The 19,633-nt window shown below is 36.8% G+C and overlaps 1 protein-coding gene across 1 annotated transcript in view; it reads right to left on the bottom strand.

Annotated features, from left to right (window-relative positions):
* Window positions 1-14,884: 14,884 nt before the first annotated feature.
* Window positions 14,885-19,633, bottom strand: part of woc (zinc finger protein without children) — a 98,848-nt gene continuing 94,099 nt past the window's right edge. Inside the window, exon 22 of the mRNA XM_081727230.1 lies at window positions 14,885-19,134. Within this exon, the coding sequence (XP_081583356.1) occupies window positions 18,960-19,134 (175 nt within the window). The 3' untranslated portion in view covers window positions 14,885-18,959. The remainder of the gene's footprint in view (window positions 19,135-19,633) is intronic.

The raw sequence follows: 19,633 nt of genomic DNA, 5'->3' as shown, positions 1-19,633 counted from the left end.
ATCCAACACTACTCTTATTCATGGCTTATATAACTTTTATATATATGTTGTTGACCATTTACCATATTTTTAGGAACAGTAATGCTTAAGATATTGAGTCTACAATTACATACTTTCGTAAAAGGTGAGAACTTTTCTCTTTGCAAGTAATGCACATTCAATAATTTAGATTTGATATTTTTGCAACACTGAATTATTAAAACGAATACAAGTACAATTGATAAATTTATGTTACAGTAAAAATGTTGCAATGCTGACTTGAGATATAAACCCCTGGTTATTTGGTAACTTCTTTACATTAAGATATAATTACATTTCTAAATATATGCCATTACGTTAATTGATCGTAGCAGAAACTCCAATTATATTCTGCATGGTCATGATGATAATAATAATAATAAAATGTAGAAAACTCATCCTGGCTATTAGTGGCTATCATATGTAAATTTTCTTTGAAAAAGATAAAGTTTATAAATCGTTCATTCCTTCCAACGACAGAAAATTTGAATGGTGATCATTATTCCGACCTGATGCTAAACAGAGTTTATAGATGAGCGGATGGGATCGGCCAAAATACTCCGGCTTTGAATTGTGACAAGGGAGAAAAATGTTTAAAACTTCTCCTACCTTTTCGCTGTTGCCTTGCATCTTTGCATCGTCCACTATAGATGTATTTACCTCCTCATTGACACGAATCCACCGCATTACACTGCATGCGATGTCGCTCCTGCTATTAACTCCACAGTGGATCATGGAAGTCCTTCCTTCATAACCCGACGGCTGCATCTCTGGCCGATGAGTCTCTTCTGATCGTCAAGCTACCTCCTCTTGAGACTAGGATTCTTGGAAAGTTTTGCACCCCAATACTTGAATCTCCTACTGGCCATCTAGTCTTTCTTTATTTTCTTAAAAAAATAATCGATTGAATTGCAATGCCCACCTTCACTGAGTTTCTCCGTCAGGCACTTGTCTCACTACTTGTAGTGGGAATGTAACTTTGCCACTTGTAACGATATGAAAAACGATCGTTACAAATCTGATTTGTTTGGTCTACATTATTATTATTTGATTGTTTTATTTTATTGTAAGTACTTGTTCATTTCATTTTAAGATTGCTGTTAATAATTTTTAAATGTTATAATCAATTTTCAACTCAAACTTTATTAAAACGAGTCTTTGAATTATAGTTTCTATTATAGCTGGGATACTAAATGAATCACTGGGCGGAAAGTGCTTTAAATTCTGTATATATGCATTTTTATCTTTTTCTTATGATTGATCGATTGATGGATATACAAAATAAACAGTGAAAGTTGATAAACGTAAAATCGAATTAATTTGACGTTTAAAGCCAAGTTTTAAGTGCTAATTAATCAAACTGCAATAAAATATTGAAAATTATATTATTTTGTGCAGTAACTAAATATAAATGGTAAGACGTGTTTGTGGAATATCGTTGAAATGTACCATAATATGAATTGCTAAGAGCCTAGCACCGCCTACCTCCGTATCCCAGATGATTCCCAATGCATGATTGAGACTGAACAGGAACTTACTAACTGCAGACAAGAGTTGAAGGATGATTTGAGAACTGAAATACCAATTATCGATATCCGTTTTAACCAACTGAGTGAAGAAGTGAGTGGTCAAAAGGATCAAACTTGTGATGGATTAATAGGAGCTATTGTGACGAACACTGTCCGATGGACAACAAATGTAATTGAAGATAAGACAGTATATGATGAAAGTACGCATGTTAAAGCTGTATCACGTAAAAGTACGAAAACATCAAATGGAGTAGTCGAAAGACCTTATAAGAAGATAAAACAACACAAAGAACAAAACGCAATACAACAATTGGAGAAAAGAAGTTATATGATAATATGTAAAAATAAGTGTTGGAGGAAAAGAAAGAAGAAAAAGGAAAACGAGAGAAGAAGCAGAAAAAGAAGAAAGACACTGATAGAAATCATGATCAGAAATCGGAAGCGTAGAAAAAGGAAAAGAAGAGAACTCAGAAATCAAAAGAAGACACGAAAGAAGTTCAAAGAAGAGACAAGGAAGTACAAAAGGATGAAAGGAATAATTTCAGATGAAAGAAGACAGTGGAAACATCGGAAGAGGAAAGTAAAGAAGTCACATGAAAACAGTATGCGGAAATATAACAGAAAGAAGTCAAAGCAATTAAAAGGAAGACAATCTACGGGGAAGAAACGAAATAAATTGAAAGGTGACGTAAAATATCGTAAAATAAAAAAGCTTGTAAAAAGTGAATTCTATGTTATTAATGCTACTGTTTTTAAAATTGTTGTTTAGTTTGTAATTTCTATTAGTTTATTTAGTCTTGAGAGATCAAAGGAAATGAATGTAAGAAAACTATGAATAGTAGAAGGTGAAAATTTTATGTTGCTCTATCAAGACCATAAAATTTTTCCGGTGAAGCCGGGGAATTGTAACGATATGAAAAACGATCGTTACAAATCTGATTTGTTTGGTCTACATTATTATTATTTGATTGTTTTATTTTATTGTAAATACTTGTTCATTTCATTTTAAGATTGCTGTTAATAATTTTTAAATGTTATAATCAATTTTCAACTCAAACTTTATTAAAACGAGTCTTTGAATTATAGTTTCTATTATAGCTGGGATACTAAATGAATCACTGGGCGGAAAGTGCTTTAAATTCTGTATATATGCATTTTTATCTTTTTCTTATGATTGATCGATTGATGGATATACAAAATAAACAGTGAAAGTTGATAAACGTAAAATCGAATTAATTTGACGTTTAAAGCCAAGTTTTAAGTGCTAATTAATCAAACTGCAATAAAATATTGAAAATTATATTATTTTGTGCAGTAACTAAATATAAATGGTAAGACGTGTTTGTGGAATATCGTTGAAATGTACCATAATATGAATTGCTAAGAGCCTAGCACCGCCTACTTCCGTATCCCAGATGATTCCCAATGCAAAATTATTAAGTTATAGTTTGTATGAAATGACTATTTTATTAAATAATATGGATTTTCTTGAATATAGAAGGCTAATATTACAGCTTATGTTCAAACTACGAGATGGATGTTTTTAAATACGTATTCTTAGCCATTGTTATACAAAGCTCAGCAGTCATGTACCAATACGTAGCTGTTTTAAAGTAATGAATGAGTTAAATATTATAAATAATTGAAGTATATACGTCGAATTCTTTATAGTAAATGAAATAATCAAGGTACTTGCTGTAGGAAGTAAAAATGGTGCTAAGAAACTGGTGAATCCTATAATCCGGATCGTTTAAAACAGATAGCTGTAATATAGTTCTTGTATCCTAATAATTGAAATAAACTAATTTTTTGGAACTGAGATTTGGAATTTATATGACTATGGTTATGTTTGTTAAATGCTGTGAATCTGCTTCCACGCATGATATCCGGACCTGTTCGACTAGTGCTAATCGTAATGGAAGTCCGAAATGAAAATTATATAAAAGTTAAAGTTTTCTTAGGGCAACGAATGGTTGTTCATATAGGAAGTACTAGTGAGTGTTTTAGGAAAATAATTTTATCTAGTCACACACTACACTATGTTATTGCTTGCTGCGCCGTTTAAAAAAAAAAAAGTTTCAAAAAATGTTTAGAAAAAATTGCGAACGATATAGGTTTTATATGCGTATATAAATATAGATTATATTTGGTCTAGGAATTAATTCGTGCGGTTTTTAATAAAAATTGAAGCTTAATTTCAAAAACAAAGTAAATGAATACGTTAACAAAAATATTGTCCATCGCTAGCCACTACTTTCTCCCATCTTTCAGGCAATTTACGGATTCCGTGTCGAAAGAATTCCTCATCTTTTGACGCAATCTAATCAAAGATCCATTTTTCGATATTTTCTGAAGAAGTGAACCGCTGTCCAATCAAATCGTTATTCATGCAATCGATCAAGTAGTAGTCAGACGGAGCAGTGTCTGGTGAATATCGCGGGTGGAGTAACACTTTCCATCCGACATTTTCCAAATAGGTTTTGACCGGTTTTGCGACATGTGGTCGAGCGTTATCATCTTGATAAATAAGTTTATTATGCCTGTTATTCCATTCTAGTCGCTTTCAGGCCAGAGCTTGCTTCAAACGCATTAATTGTTGTCGATAGCGGTGTCCATTAATAGTTTCACCAAGTTTCAGAAGTTCATAGTACACCACACGTTTCAAATCCCACCATATATACAGCATAACCTTTGCACATTGAATATCTCGTTTCGGTTGTGAAGGACCTGGTTCACCTTGCTTCACCCAGGCCTTTTTTCGTTTAGGATTCTCGTAATGAATCCACTTCTCATCACCAGTTACAATTCGATGCAAAAATCCCTTCCTTTTCTGTCTTTGAAGCAGCAATTCGCAAACGGTTTTTCTTCTTTCAACGTCTTTCTTTTCAATTCATGTGAAACCCAATAAGACATCTTTTGAATCATTCCTATGGCTTTGAGACGTTTGGAAACTGTTGTTTGCTCAACTCCAAATGCTTCTGCAAGTTCGTCCTGCGTTTGACACGAATCCTGATCAAGCAATGCTCTCAATTCTTCATCTTCAAATTCTTTTGGCTGTCCAAATTGCTTTTGGTCTTCCAAGCTGAAATCACCACCTTTAAACCGTCCAAACCACTTCTGACACGTTCGCTCAGCTAGAGCATGGTCACCAAACACTTCCACTAAAATATGATGACTTGCGGTAGCACTTTTCTTCATGTTAAAGCAATGAAGAATAACTCCCCGCAAAAACACTTTATCAGGCACAAAATGCGCCATTTTCAGTTGAAGAAAAAATGTTGTTGTTTCCGCTTCAAGCAACTGACATATACTAAACAAGATGCTCAATGACAGTAGTTTTCAACGCATGTTTGGATCAACGAAACTATGGGACAATAAGCTAGTTACGCCATCTTTTGTAAAACCGCACGAATTAATTCCTAGACCAAATATATATAAAGGTTCGAGAGCGAGTGAGTATGATTTAACCATTTAAGTTGTCACGCGGGTTACCGTTGCAAAGCACCACTATTCATCCACTTAGCCACGCATTCTTATATTGCACTTTATGCACAAAAAAGTGAGAGTCTCGTGTTGAGTGTGTCTTTGAAGAACTACGATCTTGCACCAACTGACTTCCCCGAGTGCTTTTCAACGAGCTCAAAACAAAACAAAACAAAAAAATTCTTCTTTCTTTGAAAATTTAAAAATTAGAACCTCTCTGTGTTAGTGGCTGGTTTATTTTAAAAGAAAATTCGTTGCGAAGAATTGCGTAGTTTAGAGTAGATGACCATTGTCCAGTTTTCTGCTTTCTTTTAAAAAAATACGTTTTTCAACTTGGGTGGTGTGCTTCCCTCAGCCAGAGTAGGGGGGAAGGTTTCTGGCACTTCTTCAGTGAAAGTAGGTGGTCGATGCAAGGCAAATGGTTCTCGGAGGTTAGGAGAAGGGATGTTTACTTAAAAAAAAAAAAAAAAAAAAACTTTGACTGCCAAAAATAAATGTTCTAATATAAATTAATTTTCACTGTTATATATTAAAAATACATAGAATAATTGCTCCTGGGAGCGAATGTTACAATATATCATTACAAATGTATAAGTAATGGATGTTGTTGATAGAAAATTATTAAATATGTAGTTATAAGTGTATAACAGTTAATAACTATTGCATTATAAGCACAACGTAGAAAGTACATTTTGGTATTTATAAACATATCCCATAAAGTTCAAGAGCCCGAGGAAATTAGTCCGACTATCCGGAGTATTAACTCACAGCAATTTTCGTAAGCTCGTAAGTACTTCTGAAATAAATTTCTTCGCAAATTAAAATAGACTACAATGAAAACACAGAATGGTATTGAGAAATCCTTACATTTGAGTGATTAGCTATCTTCACTTAATGCAAATAGGAAACATTGATAAAATCGAAACTAATTAGAAGGAAAGAGGAAAAAGGTTGGAATTATGCGTACATGAAAATGTATTTATCAGTGGATCATTGATCCAAGTGCGATTTCTGTATACGACTACCCTCGACCAATCATGAGGCTCCACCTGGCAACCATGTTAACAAAACCTGGGAGCCAGGTGGGAGCTACTCAGTTCGAGCAAGTTGAGGATAGGAGTAGGACCAAGTGAGCGCGCGTGGGGCTTTCGATTGATTTCCAGTCGAAGTCCGCCCAACGTGGTTGAGCCCCCATCCGGTCTACGTCTGTGTTCTTCCGAAACAACTTGTTTTCCGCAATCGCAACCATTACGTCGCATAAGTGCACCTGTCGTGGACGTCGCGTCTCTGTCGATTGTCCCATACACATAGTTGTGCCGTACGACGCATCTCCAGTACCGACACCTACTGAACAATTCGCTCAGGACTTCTCTTCCATATTTCATTTACCAGCGAGTCAGTTTGGAACTTTATCCAGCAACACTTCTCTAATTCAACCTTCGCCAGTGCTCGGTAACTCGAAAGTGGAACACAAGAAGACTAGTACCAGTGCACCTGTTTCAGCGTGTGTTAGCGTTGCTTTGACGTCTTCCAGTGTCCAAGTTACAAGTGCTCCTACTGTTAGTGCTAAAAGTACTCCCAAGCGTCTCCAACAAACAACCTTAACGCAATCTCTTTAAACGAAAGATGCAGGATAGAGATAGATCGGAGACCCCTGACCCCAGTGCAGCCCTGGTTGAGTCCCTTCGGGTCCTCACCAGGCACATTGAGTCTTTCCCAAAATCAACAACAGCCGCCGCCTCGCAATTACGGTGCATCCTTTGATGTGGACGCAGCCATGGTGTATTTACTATCTCGTCTTAACGATCCTACGGTCGCTCGACGAGACGCTACAGAACTACGTCACATACATATTTCTTTCGCTTTTATTGAACAAATATCAGAAGAGGACAAAGCCTTCCTTGTGGAACGCATCCGTCTCCTGTGTATTGCCCTCCAATATAACTGGCGTGTCGCCGCTGCTAACGCCACAGTTGCTTCAATCCCTGGACTTACCGTTAACCTACCGCCGCAGCCCTTTCGCTCCTCGACCTCTACGTCGTCATCGTCTAAGAAGACGACACAGGCTGCAGTCAAGCCCGAGAAACAATGAAGATCTCCCTTTTGTGGATTTTTGAACCCCCCTTCCAGCAGAAGGTGCTTCAGCTAACCCTTTGGTGGATATTCCCGACCAGCCTTGGCAACTCCCAGACCCGTTGGCCCAGCTTATTGTCGACTTAGACCTCCAACCGGAGGATGAGATGGCTCCCAGATCCCAGAGTTCTCTTTTTGTATCTAGCCCAGGAACGCAACCTTGATGCGGTGAACCAACTGGCTAACCAGGAAGCCTGGTTTTACCTACCCGATGATTGGGACTTTTGGCGTGACCTCATCCAGCAATTCAGCGGCATGCCACGTCAAGATACCCCACATACTTCAGATGACGAGGACCGTCCCCGATCTAGTGACAGTGATAGTGCTAGTGATACTTCCTCAGTGCGCAAAGAGGGTGAATCCAACAAAGCGTTTTTTAGTGCTCAACGTATTGTGTGCCTTCACATATTTCCTTTGACGTACCTGGCACGTTTTGTTGTGCTCCAGAGGTGACACATATTCTTCCGACTCAGGCAACCCGTGCCATTCATCGCACAGTTTTCATACGTGGTTGTCCTGGAACAAATGGAGAAAGTAGGTATTATCGAGGAATCCTCCCTCATAGTGAATTCTTTCCCTATCTTCTGCATTCCCAAAAGTGACAGTGTCAGAGTGATCTATGACTGTTCTGAGTGGACCCTTACTACAAACAGGTATCTCATGTTACTTTGCCTACAATTCACGATATTGCCAAACTTGCGACTCCATCTTCCTTTCTCCTTAAGTTGGATCTTTCGCAAGGATTTTACAACGTCTCACTCAGCTTATACACTCGCAGATTTTTCGGAGTGAAGTGCGGGCAGAGAACATTCCGCTTTACGCGTCTTCCCATGGGTTGGGCTCTTAGCCCTTTGATTATGCAACGTTTCGTCACTAGAGCTTCGCCATCACATTTCTCATTTGGTTCAGTTTCTTGTTTACTACGATGATATTTTGCTAATCGGAGATCCCGACAGTCTTAACCAAGCCCTAGAGATCCTTTCACAACTCACATGGGTTATTAACCTGAATAAGTCCGTTTTGTATCCCACCAAGCGTCTACTTTATTTGGGTGGACCTTGAAGACAATACCTTTTCTATTGATGACCGATATTTGCGAATTATTCAATCTTGTCCAATGTCTCTTTTATTTCATTCTCGACGGGCAAGACAAGTTTTAGTCGGATACATTGTTTGGTGCGCCCAGGGGTGTAGCCAGCAGGTTTGTGTAGGGGGAGCCGTCGTTTTTGAGGGGGGGGGGCAGCTACAATGTACAAAGCCAAAAAAAATGTGTTGCTGCTAGTGTTTTTGAGGCCTGAAAGAAAGGAAAATTTTGGTTTCCTTCTGGAAGACTAAAACACTATTTTAGCTTCTTCTTCTTTTTATTATTATTATTATTATTATTATTATTATTATTATTATTATCCATAAATTATATTCAAGATACTTTTTATTATGTTTAATCAAGAACTACTGCCCGGGACCAAACGCTATACTTTTGTGCATAACTATAAAGGTAACCAAGAAAGTTCTGTTCCTTTTCGTGGAGGTCTGTGTTCAATTGGAACTCACACTGTGAGTTGAATGCTAGTGGAGATAAGGCGAACGTCAGTTGTTGGTGTGGGTATATCCAACATACTACCTGGTTGTGGCAATTCAGATACACCGTGAACTTGCGTAAAGACAGAGGGAACATGGGACATCTACAGAGCGTCATAAGAGCATGTATGCTGAACGAGTTCAAATGGAGATCAAACGCCGCTGTAGCGGGACAGAAGATATGCCAGGCCTTTGGTGAGGGTGTCATGAAGACGCGGACATTGCCGCGATGGTTTAACAAGTTTAAGAACGACGACAAACACCCGAAAACACCACGTGCCAGAAGACTAACACATGTACAAAGAGGAACTGGGACTACAATTCAGTATGTGGTGAAACCATTAGGCAGCACATCCATCAACTTGTGAAGCACTACAAGTTGGGTCGATGGTTCTTTCATATTTTGACTCCGGGCCAGAAGGCAACGCGGCAGTCGCCTGTGTTTATTTACTGTTTCGGAGCCATTTCTGGACAGGGCGTTGACATGTGATAAAAAGTGTGTCCTATACGAAGCTCCACGGCGCTGTCATCATTGGTTAGCATCCCATGAACCGATTTCAAAACAGCAGAAACCAGCACTGTACCAGAAGAAGGTGTGTTTGGTGCATCGTGCATCGGGAACTGCTACCAGCTGGTCAGAGTACCAATGCAACTGTGTACTGTCAGCAGTTGAGCTGTGCTCAACAAAAACTCAAAACTCTGGAGCCATCACTTCTAAACTGCAAATGGGTCCTCGTTTACGGGACAACGCTAAGTCCCACGTGGGTAGGATGACTCAGGACACCATTTTCCGCCTTGGATGGGAAACAATATTGCAACCACTATATTCCCCGGGTATTGCACCGTTCGATTATCACCTGCTCCGTTCTTTGGACAATCACCTTAGAGGACGCCAGTTCAAATCCCTAGTAAAACTCCAAAATGCACCTGATACTTTCTTCGTTTCACGGCCCACCAAGTTCTACCGCGATGGATTGCATGGCCTTCCAGAACATTTTCAGAAGGTCGTCGATGCTGATGGGGACTATTTTTGATCTTCCAGGTTAGGTGACATATTGATGTTGGAAGGTGGTGGATGAAAAAGCAACAAAACTTTTCTTTGTTACCTTTATATTTTAATTTAAGACCTTGTATACAGAACCTATCTACATAAGATTGATTTTCTTTGAAATTTCACTTAATTTCTTTATGTTTTCCTCACAAAAATATTTATTTATTATTCGTGACTAAAACAAAACATACGGTAATTATTTTATTACACTGAGTAAAAATAAAAGAGAGTGAATGAAATCCAAATTGAATAAAAGCATTGTTTCTCACCAAATTTTCCATCCTCTGTCTCTTTTAAAACACTTGTTAAAGCATATACTGTACTTACAAATCAGTTTAGTATCTTTGTTTTATGGCTGTATTTGTAGTACCCTGTTAAAACGTTTGTCTTCAACCTGTCAAATATAAATCGCAGTAAATTGTGTAATCTGCTGTCACAAAAAAGTATCCTATTTTTCGATCGGTATAAGGAAGAGATACTATACTATTTTTCGATCGGTATGGAAAAACAATATTTCTCCATACTATTTTACCATAAATTATTAATTGTCAATAAACTTTGTTACTTTTAAATGAATGAAGCGAGATAATTTTACTATGATGTTTTAAAAGCTGGTTATTTGGGGGGGGGCAGGAAACCATTTGGGGGGGCCGGGCCCCCCTTGGCTACACCCCTGGGTGCGCCCCAGTTACCAATTTAACTTATCTTATAGCATTTGCTATATTACATAGAAAATTTATTCACTTTGTATGTTCTATACTGTTATATGTGCAATCTCAACCGCAACCTATTTGGGCCGAAACTATTTGTGATCTTCATTACCATGTTGACGCTACACCCACTTCGCTTGCGGTTGTAGATTTTCATGACAATGTAATTTTTCAGTGGACCAATCTACCAGTTTCCAATTTTTGTAACTGAATTTCTTGTAGCAGCTTTATGTGCATATCCTAGAAAGGTTCATATTTATAGTGACAATATGGCAGTAGTATACTGCTTTCAACGCAAAGTTTGTAGTGTGTTTTATCTTTTATCTATTGCGCATTTTGTGTATTTGTTGAATAACTATGTGATTTCCTATGTACCGAGTTTGAGTAATAAAGCAGATGGGGTCTCACGTGCCTTCGGCTCGATCCTACGACTACCCTCGACCAATCATGAGGATCAACCTGGCAACCAGGTTAACAAAACCTGGGAGCTACTCAGTTTGAACAAGTTGAGGATAAGAGTAGGACGTGAAGCGTACTCAATTGATTTTGGTTCAAGCTAATACTTGATTGGATGTCCAAGCTTAGTAATGTGTCTGAATTGTTGTGGCATGGAGTTTACTAAGTTTTGTTGTCTCTATTGAAATGCAGTGTTGCCAGACGTAGCTTATTGCTTGAATTAACTCAGCTCTCGTTATAGGATGTCTTGCACGAACCTTAGCCTTTAAAACACTCGATATATTCTTAATTAAGTTTAAGTCGGACGAATTACTAGGCCAAGGAAGTTGGGTAACATGACGTAAGGACAACATAATCGTTTATAACCCTTGCACGATGACAGAGGGCAAAAACATCTTGAAAAATAAAGGAACCACCGTCGAATAAATCTCACCCGCAGGTATTATTGTCGTTTCAAGAATATAACTTTGTGCATTACCAACACCATCACAAATGTAAATTTTACAAATTCCACTAGAAGAAAAACATCCTCAAATCATACACTGGTAGAGTACCTGGAAGTTTTTACAGTCAACGCAGAATTAAGTGCTTCACCAGTCATGCGATAAACTCTAGCGCGTGAATTATTGCCATAAATGGCTATTTTTGTCTCATCACTAAACAGAACTTTGCGCCACTGGTCACTTGTCTAATCCTTGAGAGTTTTGGCCCACTCTACGAACCTTTTACGTTGTTCTGGTGTAAGATATGGCTTTCTGACAGCTCTATGTAAACGCAAATCCATTGATTTTAAACTGTTTCTCATTGTTCGTGGACAAACGTCGACACCAGCTGTTTCCCCTCCAACATCTAGCAAGATTTGCTGATGGCTCAAACCTGTCTGCAAGACAACCGTCGCAGTGCACTGTTCTGTCTAGGCGAGGATTTATTTTTCGACCACATTTGCCAATTCTTCCACTTTTTATGCACCCTGTTTCTCCGATGATTTTACAGGTACACTATTGTGCTTAATTTTTTGTCTCGGATTGTAAAAGCCCGTTTCTACGTCATATATAAGCAAATTTAAAACGACTGTTGCAGATCTATTCTGTTGTCTAAATATTACTAGTGATGTACTTGAACCTGAATCCACAAAGTGGGAGTGATGTATATATTTCCTGAAAGCTTGGGTCAGGGTAAGATATATATATATATATATATATATATATATATATATATATATATATATATATATATATATAATATTTTTCAGCTGTCTCAGATTAATATGAGTGGACATAGATTTTCCAATGACGGTTGTGTTGAAATTTTGACCCACCGCCATATTGCACAGACTTATCATCAAGAGCGGAGATTTATTTCGTCTTCTTTAAGTTAACATCAGCTTTCATACGATACTCAACTTGAACCACTTTCTCATTTAAAAATTTTGAGTAGGACCCCGTCTGGGACAATTTATTTTACTTTGATACGTTGTACTTTTGAAATGATGAAGGACATGTTTTTCTGTTTTCATATCTGTCTCATCGTTTCTGATTTTTTGGGGTTGCAACGAACTTTATTGACACGCTTAAAGATTTGAATAAAAATGAATGAAGTTCTGCCCCCAAGGAGAATGCACGAGACCTCCACAATTTTGGTAACCGGTTTTGATCTTACCTTGACTTAAGCTTTCGGGAAATATATACATCACCCCCACTTTGTGGGTTCAGGTACAAGTACATTCCGGGTTAGTAATAATTGTTTTTCTTCCTTCTGAGTTATTCAAAATTATAATAAAATGTCGCGATTATGCTCTTTATGGTAAAGCAGACAGATGATTGATAAATAGAAGTGAATGATTAAAAATATTTGGGGAATAAAGATAACAAGAAAACGGTTAACAAAAATCTACAGACCCCACAACGGTCATTCGCATGAGTCCTGGGTTCCTTCCTCGGTGGATCCACGAATCATACACTCTTGGTGCTGGAAATTAACATTTAACCTAATAATAATAATAATAATAATAATAAACCTCTTGTCTTAGGGTCATGTTCTGTAAGCTAAAGGAAATTGCAAGTGAGTGCTTATTCGATAATTCATGAAATACAACGGGAGGAAAAGATGGTAGTATTTGTTCAAACATAACTTCTCACACAATTTTGCAATCCCATTACTGATTGCACCTTGAGCACCTTGACATCTCTCGTGAATCTCGGAAGCCATCTATCAAAATAAATAGATAAATGAACATATATCTCACTAACTTCTAAATGCAGATGTTTCGTCCTTAAGTCTTCCGATTACGAAATTGTATTTTAGCGTCTTTAAGTAAATATCAACGTAAATTGAAGGAAGGAAGAGAAGACACAATACTTATGAATTAGAATTTTTTAAAAAGCTACGTGATAGCACATCAACCCATAAATAATAATCTTTCTAAAGCAAAAATGAAAAGTAATGCAAAACATCGACATACTATCCGAAAATTCATATTATTTCTAAACTTTATCTACAACTGAAGAGATTATATTTTTTTAAATTATTTTATTTTGAAACCTCTTCCAATATTTCTTCTATAGAATCCATTAGCCAGATCTTGGAGAGCACAAACCTGCGTATATAGGTGAAGCTCATAGTTGATTTATTTATTTTTGAACGTTTTCTAATTCAGTTTTCCAGCTAGAATGCCTAATTTTACTTATCTTTTGTCGGCAGCTTACAAGGTGTCTACTAAAATTCCAAAATAAAATTTCGTGACCTTTTCTTTCCCAAACCATAAAATTTAGTAACATTCTCAAGAGCGAATTTGGGTGCGAATTGGGCCGAATTTTCATGCATGCGATAGAAGCGTGCTTTGCTTGCGATTTGGTAGCGTCTAAAGCCGACCATAGACATTTTTAGTGATGAATTTTGACGTTTTATAGAACAAAATTTTCCAGTCTATACTTACATTTGTACAGATGGAAAAAAAAAAAAATGATCCATAAGGTAAATTTCTTGACTTTCTTGACCGTTTTCTGATATCGCGACTTTTTCATGACTTTCGTGACCGATAAACACCCTGTTATAGCTTCCATTTGTTTTTCCTTTTTAAAACCCATATTGTTAAGATTTTCATTTTCCCGAAAACTGGTGGTATTACATTCCGACAGTTTACCATATTATATGTCCATAAATGTAGTTGGTTGGGAATACTTTATATCCTTGGAAATATGGCATTTCATCTTTATAAAGAAAGAAAGAAAACCTTTTAATTCCTTCCAACACCTTTCAAAATATTTGTCTAAGTAAATATTATCTATCTAAACATGCTTACTAGTCCATCGTCTCTTTATCTCCAGTCCAATATATGTACCTAGCAATTATACTGAAATTGATACTACTTGCCCTTTCTGACGGCTCGCTGCGCGCACATGGTGCTCAATTCTGTGTTGCCAGCTTTTGCGTCGGGTATTGAAACACGAAATTATTCACTGCAAATAAATCTGTTCTATGAAATTAAATTACACAAAAGAGAACTAAAAAAGAATGCTCTCAATAACCAGCAGGTCCACTACTCAAATTGACATTCGAGTAAAACAATGTGCATTTGTTTACATTTAAATTAGCAACGTGCGGAAAGGGTGGAATGTTTTACCATTGCAGAGCAAGAGAAATGAGCCACTATAACTGGCTGGTTGAGCTGTTGCCATAGAAACGGTTCTTCTTGCCTGATTGTTATGACCACGTGCAGGAAGGAAAAAACAGAGGAAACCAAATAGTCAGAAAGGACAAGTTATATTAAATGGACTGTAGACATTATTATTAACCCTCTTACTCAGCTTTTCCATCAGATGCAAAGCATATGAAAAAATTATACAAATTCTGCCAATGTTTTGAGCCTGAGTATCCGGAAGTGCACTAACCCGGAAGCATATCTTGGCTGTCACAATGTCCTGCGGGTGTGATGAGGAGTTAGTTATGCGATATAACTAATCTAGCAGATAGTTCAGTTATCAAGATGATTTCCGATATTATTAAGGCAAACTGTTGGTATAACGAGATGACCCTTCAAAAGTAGCGAGTGCAGTGCAAAATATTGCAAGACTTACGGCTTACCTTGCACTTATTAATTATTGCGCGGAAAATATGAATTAGGGACATACTTTACCGGTTGGAGTGGACTGTATTCAGTATTCTGTGGTTAAGTTGAATATTGAGTCGAAATAATTATAGTGATGATTTTTTTTGGGGGGGGGGGAATAGAAAAAATGAAATGAAATCTTTTAGTTTAACGTCCCACAGCTATGCCCTTTAGGCTGAAGGAGATGGATAATAAACGTAAATGAATGGTTGTGAAATTAAATTTTTTACGCTCTCATCGGGAATCGAACTGGGACCATGTGCACCACAGGCACATGTGCTAATCGCTAGACCAGCGGAGAGAGCTTTGAAAGATTAGAGGATTGTGAATCAGTATGTATCCTCTTGTTATTGAATTGATATTTGTGTGTTGTAGATAAGAGTTGAGCGTTATTCAGTGTTGATAGGAAACCCTAGGACAATAAATAGAGGTGGAGACGATTCAGAATAATGTAATCTAGAAGCTGTATGTTGTCATTAACTTATAGGGCACGGGTTGGGTGCCATTCACTTAGTTGGTTGAAATACTAGAAACTGGTATTTCATACATCCAGTATTTCAATAGTTACCATTACTTCTTATTTAAAAAGTAAAATTTACGAATGGCAGAGGTTCACTGAAAACAATTCACATCTAGGACTTACATTGGCAAGAACTGAAGAAATTATTACCAGAATTAATGAAGTGGTCTGACGAGACCACATAATAGATAGATAACTTAACAAACGTGTTAGAAATATTTCATAAGTGTGTACACTATCTTCCACCATGATTTGAAGAACGCATTGTTCCCAGAAAGTTAATCGATGAACAATGAGAAGAGCGTGCATTGGTTAATAAAGAACCGATCAAGATTAAAATCTTCCCTACTACTCACAATCCAAATGTCATACATCAGCATGAAGATTACCCTCCTCACGACAAAAACGGTTTTGTATAGTCAGATCAAAAGGAAAGGTTATGATAGAAGTGTTCTTCGAAATTAAGGGATTGTTGCATTTTGAATTGATTCCTGGAGGTCAAACTGGCGACCAGAATGGAATCTCCATAACGACACTATCCCGCACACCGACAGTTCAAGCTGAATGAATCATCAAAAGCCCACTATGTCTGTACTTTCGCAGCCTCCATATTGAATGGATATTAGCTCCAGCTGATTACCACCTTTTTCTAAGATCGAATATTTGCTCAAAGGCAGGGGATTCACTACAGACCACGAAGTCAAGACGTATCCGACGCGCTCTGAAATATCTGAAGTAGCGACAAAAAATGGCGTGCAGGACTGCTTTGACAAGTGCTATGTTCCTTCAAGAAGTGTGTCGTTGTCGAAAGCCATTATTCAATGTAGTTGTTTTGTAAAACATACTTGATATGTAATAAAGATTCCTATAAAAGTTCGGTTCATTTCTAATACATATATGATTTGTTTCAAAAAGAAATCAGCCTAGTTCTGGACAAATACACTTGGTCAAAACATTTACGGGAGCAAGCCAGAAAACGCAACATGACCGAGGAAAATCAAAATTGCTGATGTGTTTGGTTGTTGGGTTTACTGCTGCGATCAATGCAATACACTTGCATTGACTCGTCAACACGAACTGTACGAGTCATTTACACACGAAAAACTCATACGAAGACATTAAAGTAACATGACAGAAATGGACATTTGCACAACATACCTTTAATGTGTTGCTCTTCTCAAACAGCTACAACTGCTGCACATCTATATGCTATGAATTGAATCAGATTGTCGATGCAAGCCTATGGGACATTTCCCCATTCCTCCAGTACGCCCATTTCCAATTGTTGCAGGCGGTGCTGGCCTTGCAAGAAGATTCACAGTTAACATTGTAAGCGCAATGAACTACACATCTGGCTCTGGTCTTCCTACCGGGATGTATGACTGGCGCGTCGTACATTCGTGACGTTGTCAATTACATACTCTGACGTGCCTATTCTTCGCAAGACCCCACTTTCCAGCAAGATAACGCACGTTTCCAAATATTAGGATAACGCAGCATACTTCCGGACCCAGTACATGCCTCATACACTGGAACGCTAAGCCTCAGACGTAATTCCTATGAGCACATGTGCGACATGGTGAGACAGTACCTTACTGCCAGGGATTCATGAGCTTTGGGTCAGATTCGTGAATTCCTACTGTGTGTTCTTTAATGCATTTCCACCAGCGTATGTAACTATACACATAAAATAAAATCTTTTACAAGTTGTACTACACCAATGGATTTTATTGTCTTCAAAAGTAGATTTCTTCTAATGGAATTCCTTTAAGTTTATGAATTGACTTATTAAATACAGCGCTTGAAATGAAAACTGTACTGAAATCAGCCCATTCATTACTAGGGAAAGAAGTTATTAGAAAGAACCCACTCTTTGAAAGTAACTGTAGAGGTTATTTTATTATTATTATTTTTAAAGAATAACTTTCTATGAACATACACTAGTACAGAGCAGGCAGTAGTGCATGAGTCAGTGTAACTGGCAACTGCTTGTAAAGGGACATAAAAAATTGTCAGTTTTAAGTAATATTTGTTTCGGATCCTCGTCTAATACTTCTCTTCCCTTTCTTAAAACACTGAGACTTACTATTTGTACTATCGAACTATTGTCCTTAAGAATAAATTCTGTTCTATTTTAATACTTCAATTTTTAGTGACCGTATCTTCCATTCCTATATTTTTACCATAACGTTACTTATCCGATCATCTGACAACAGTACATTTTCCATCATCTTATCTATAATAGCAACAGTATCTCTGACTGCGTTGTCGCTGATCAATATTCGTCCAATATACTGCTGTCGCGTCGTATGGTTTTTCTTTTCTTTCTTTTGTCTTTGATTTCTTCTAATATCCTTCAATGCGGTGTGTGAAAACTATATAGAATACGTTACATTCGTATTACCAGTTACCAGCATCTACGACTACAAATAGGATTAAAATTAACAAAAAGAGTTAAATGAAAAAAAAAAAATGTTATTGGAAGCATGAAAAACTGATGCTACCTCCACTGAAAAATTCAGTATTTCATACAACTCAATTTTCCTTCACAAAGAAGAAAGAAACACACACACACACACCGCGTATATTTGTATATTTTACTTCTCTGCGAATTCGTTACTTCATTGTAACGTTTTTAATTACGGAATGTCCCTTATGTCTGTTTAACTGACCATACAATTTCCAGAGTTCTTTATCTAACATACCATACAAATATAATTAATAACCTTCACTGACTTCCTGTTACACATGAGAAAAAAAATTAACATGAATTAAGAGTTAATGTTGACTAGGAAACAGTTGAACAGGTTTTCCAAACTAATCTGAACATTTCTACACTTATTGATGGTGCTAAGAAAACAAAATGTATTTGTTGAGAATAAAATACACAAAGTATCATACTTAATGATTACAAACATCCATATTTAACATGGGACATCTAAGCACACTATATTTTCTTTATTACTGTCACTAAAATAATCAGCGTGTAAGAGGACGTTCACAAAGTAAATGCGTTCAATGACGACGGGACTTCACTGTTTTTGAAATGAATTACTTGACTACCAAACTACAAGTGTACTTTTAAAAAAACGTTCTTTTTAACTATGTACAAAAAACAATTCACGTTTATTGCACATGATAAACAAGGAAATTATTCATGTGCTTTTATTTTATGAAGTGTACACGTGAAGTCTAACTTAGTTTCAGTTAAGTGGAAAGTTCTGGCTGCCAATAATAAACCTTTATCCACACTTTTAAAGTTTTTGTTTGCATTAAATGTCTTCTTCATTTGAAGTCACTATTTTTCCTTCACTTGACACTATATTTCCAAATGATTTGGTCCCACTTATTAATACAAGTAGGAGTACGATCATTAACTTGTCAATAATGCAACATTAATTTCCTTCACCATTTTTATCCTGTGTAATGCTTTTGACAAAGCTTCTCTGGGCAGATGCATTGTTGAGTACCATACTGGGCTATCTGGAACACACGATCTTTCAGGTAGAAGATAGAAAATGTCATTCCGATTCTTCACACTTTCCGGACTACAAGAAAAGAAAAAAAAAATACTAATTAAAATCTGTGCTACGTTACAATAGAAGGCAAGAAACAAAAGTGGTATTAATTCTAACATAATTATACCAAAATTGACAGTGATTCTGCCAATCATAGCAGGATACTTACGACAATGATGCTCTTAAGTTACGACAGGGAAAAAATAATCCGGAAATAGGGATTTCTGAATTCTTTAGCCCATTGATTTATATGGAGAATTTTTTTCCCTTAAAATGCACTGAAATTTTAATACGATTTTATAGATAACATTTGCAAGTCTAGTTAAATGTCCCTTGCTGCTTCCAAATTAGCTTGTATTATATATAAATATAATATTACTTACGTTAAATTTTATAATTAAACATTGAAACTAGGGACATTTAAATATAATTGCAAAAGAAATGAGTAAAACTCCAATTCATTACAAAAAGAAAAATAACTCCTTGTATAAATCAATAACATATAAAAGAGCAATAACACAAGTATTCA

Source organism: Thermobia domestica, chromosome 1 (genome assembly GCF_964235325.1).
Source record: "Thermobia domestica chromosome 1, izTheDome1.hap1.1, whole genome shotgun sequence".
Classification (NCBI taxonomy): domain Eukaryota; kingdom Metazoa; phylum Arthropoda; class Insecta; order Zygentoma; family Lepismatidae; genus Thermobia; species Thermobia domestica.
This window is presented reverse-complemented; position numbering and strand designations above follow the sequence as displayed.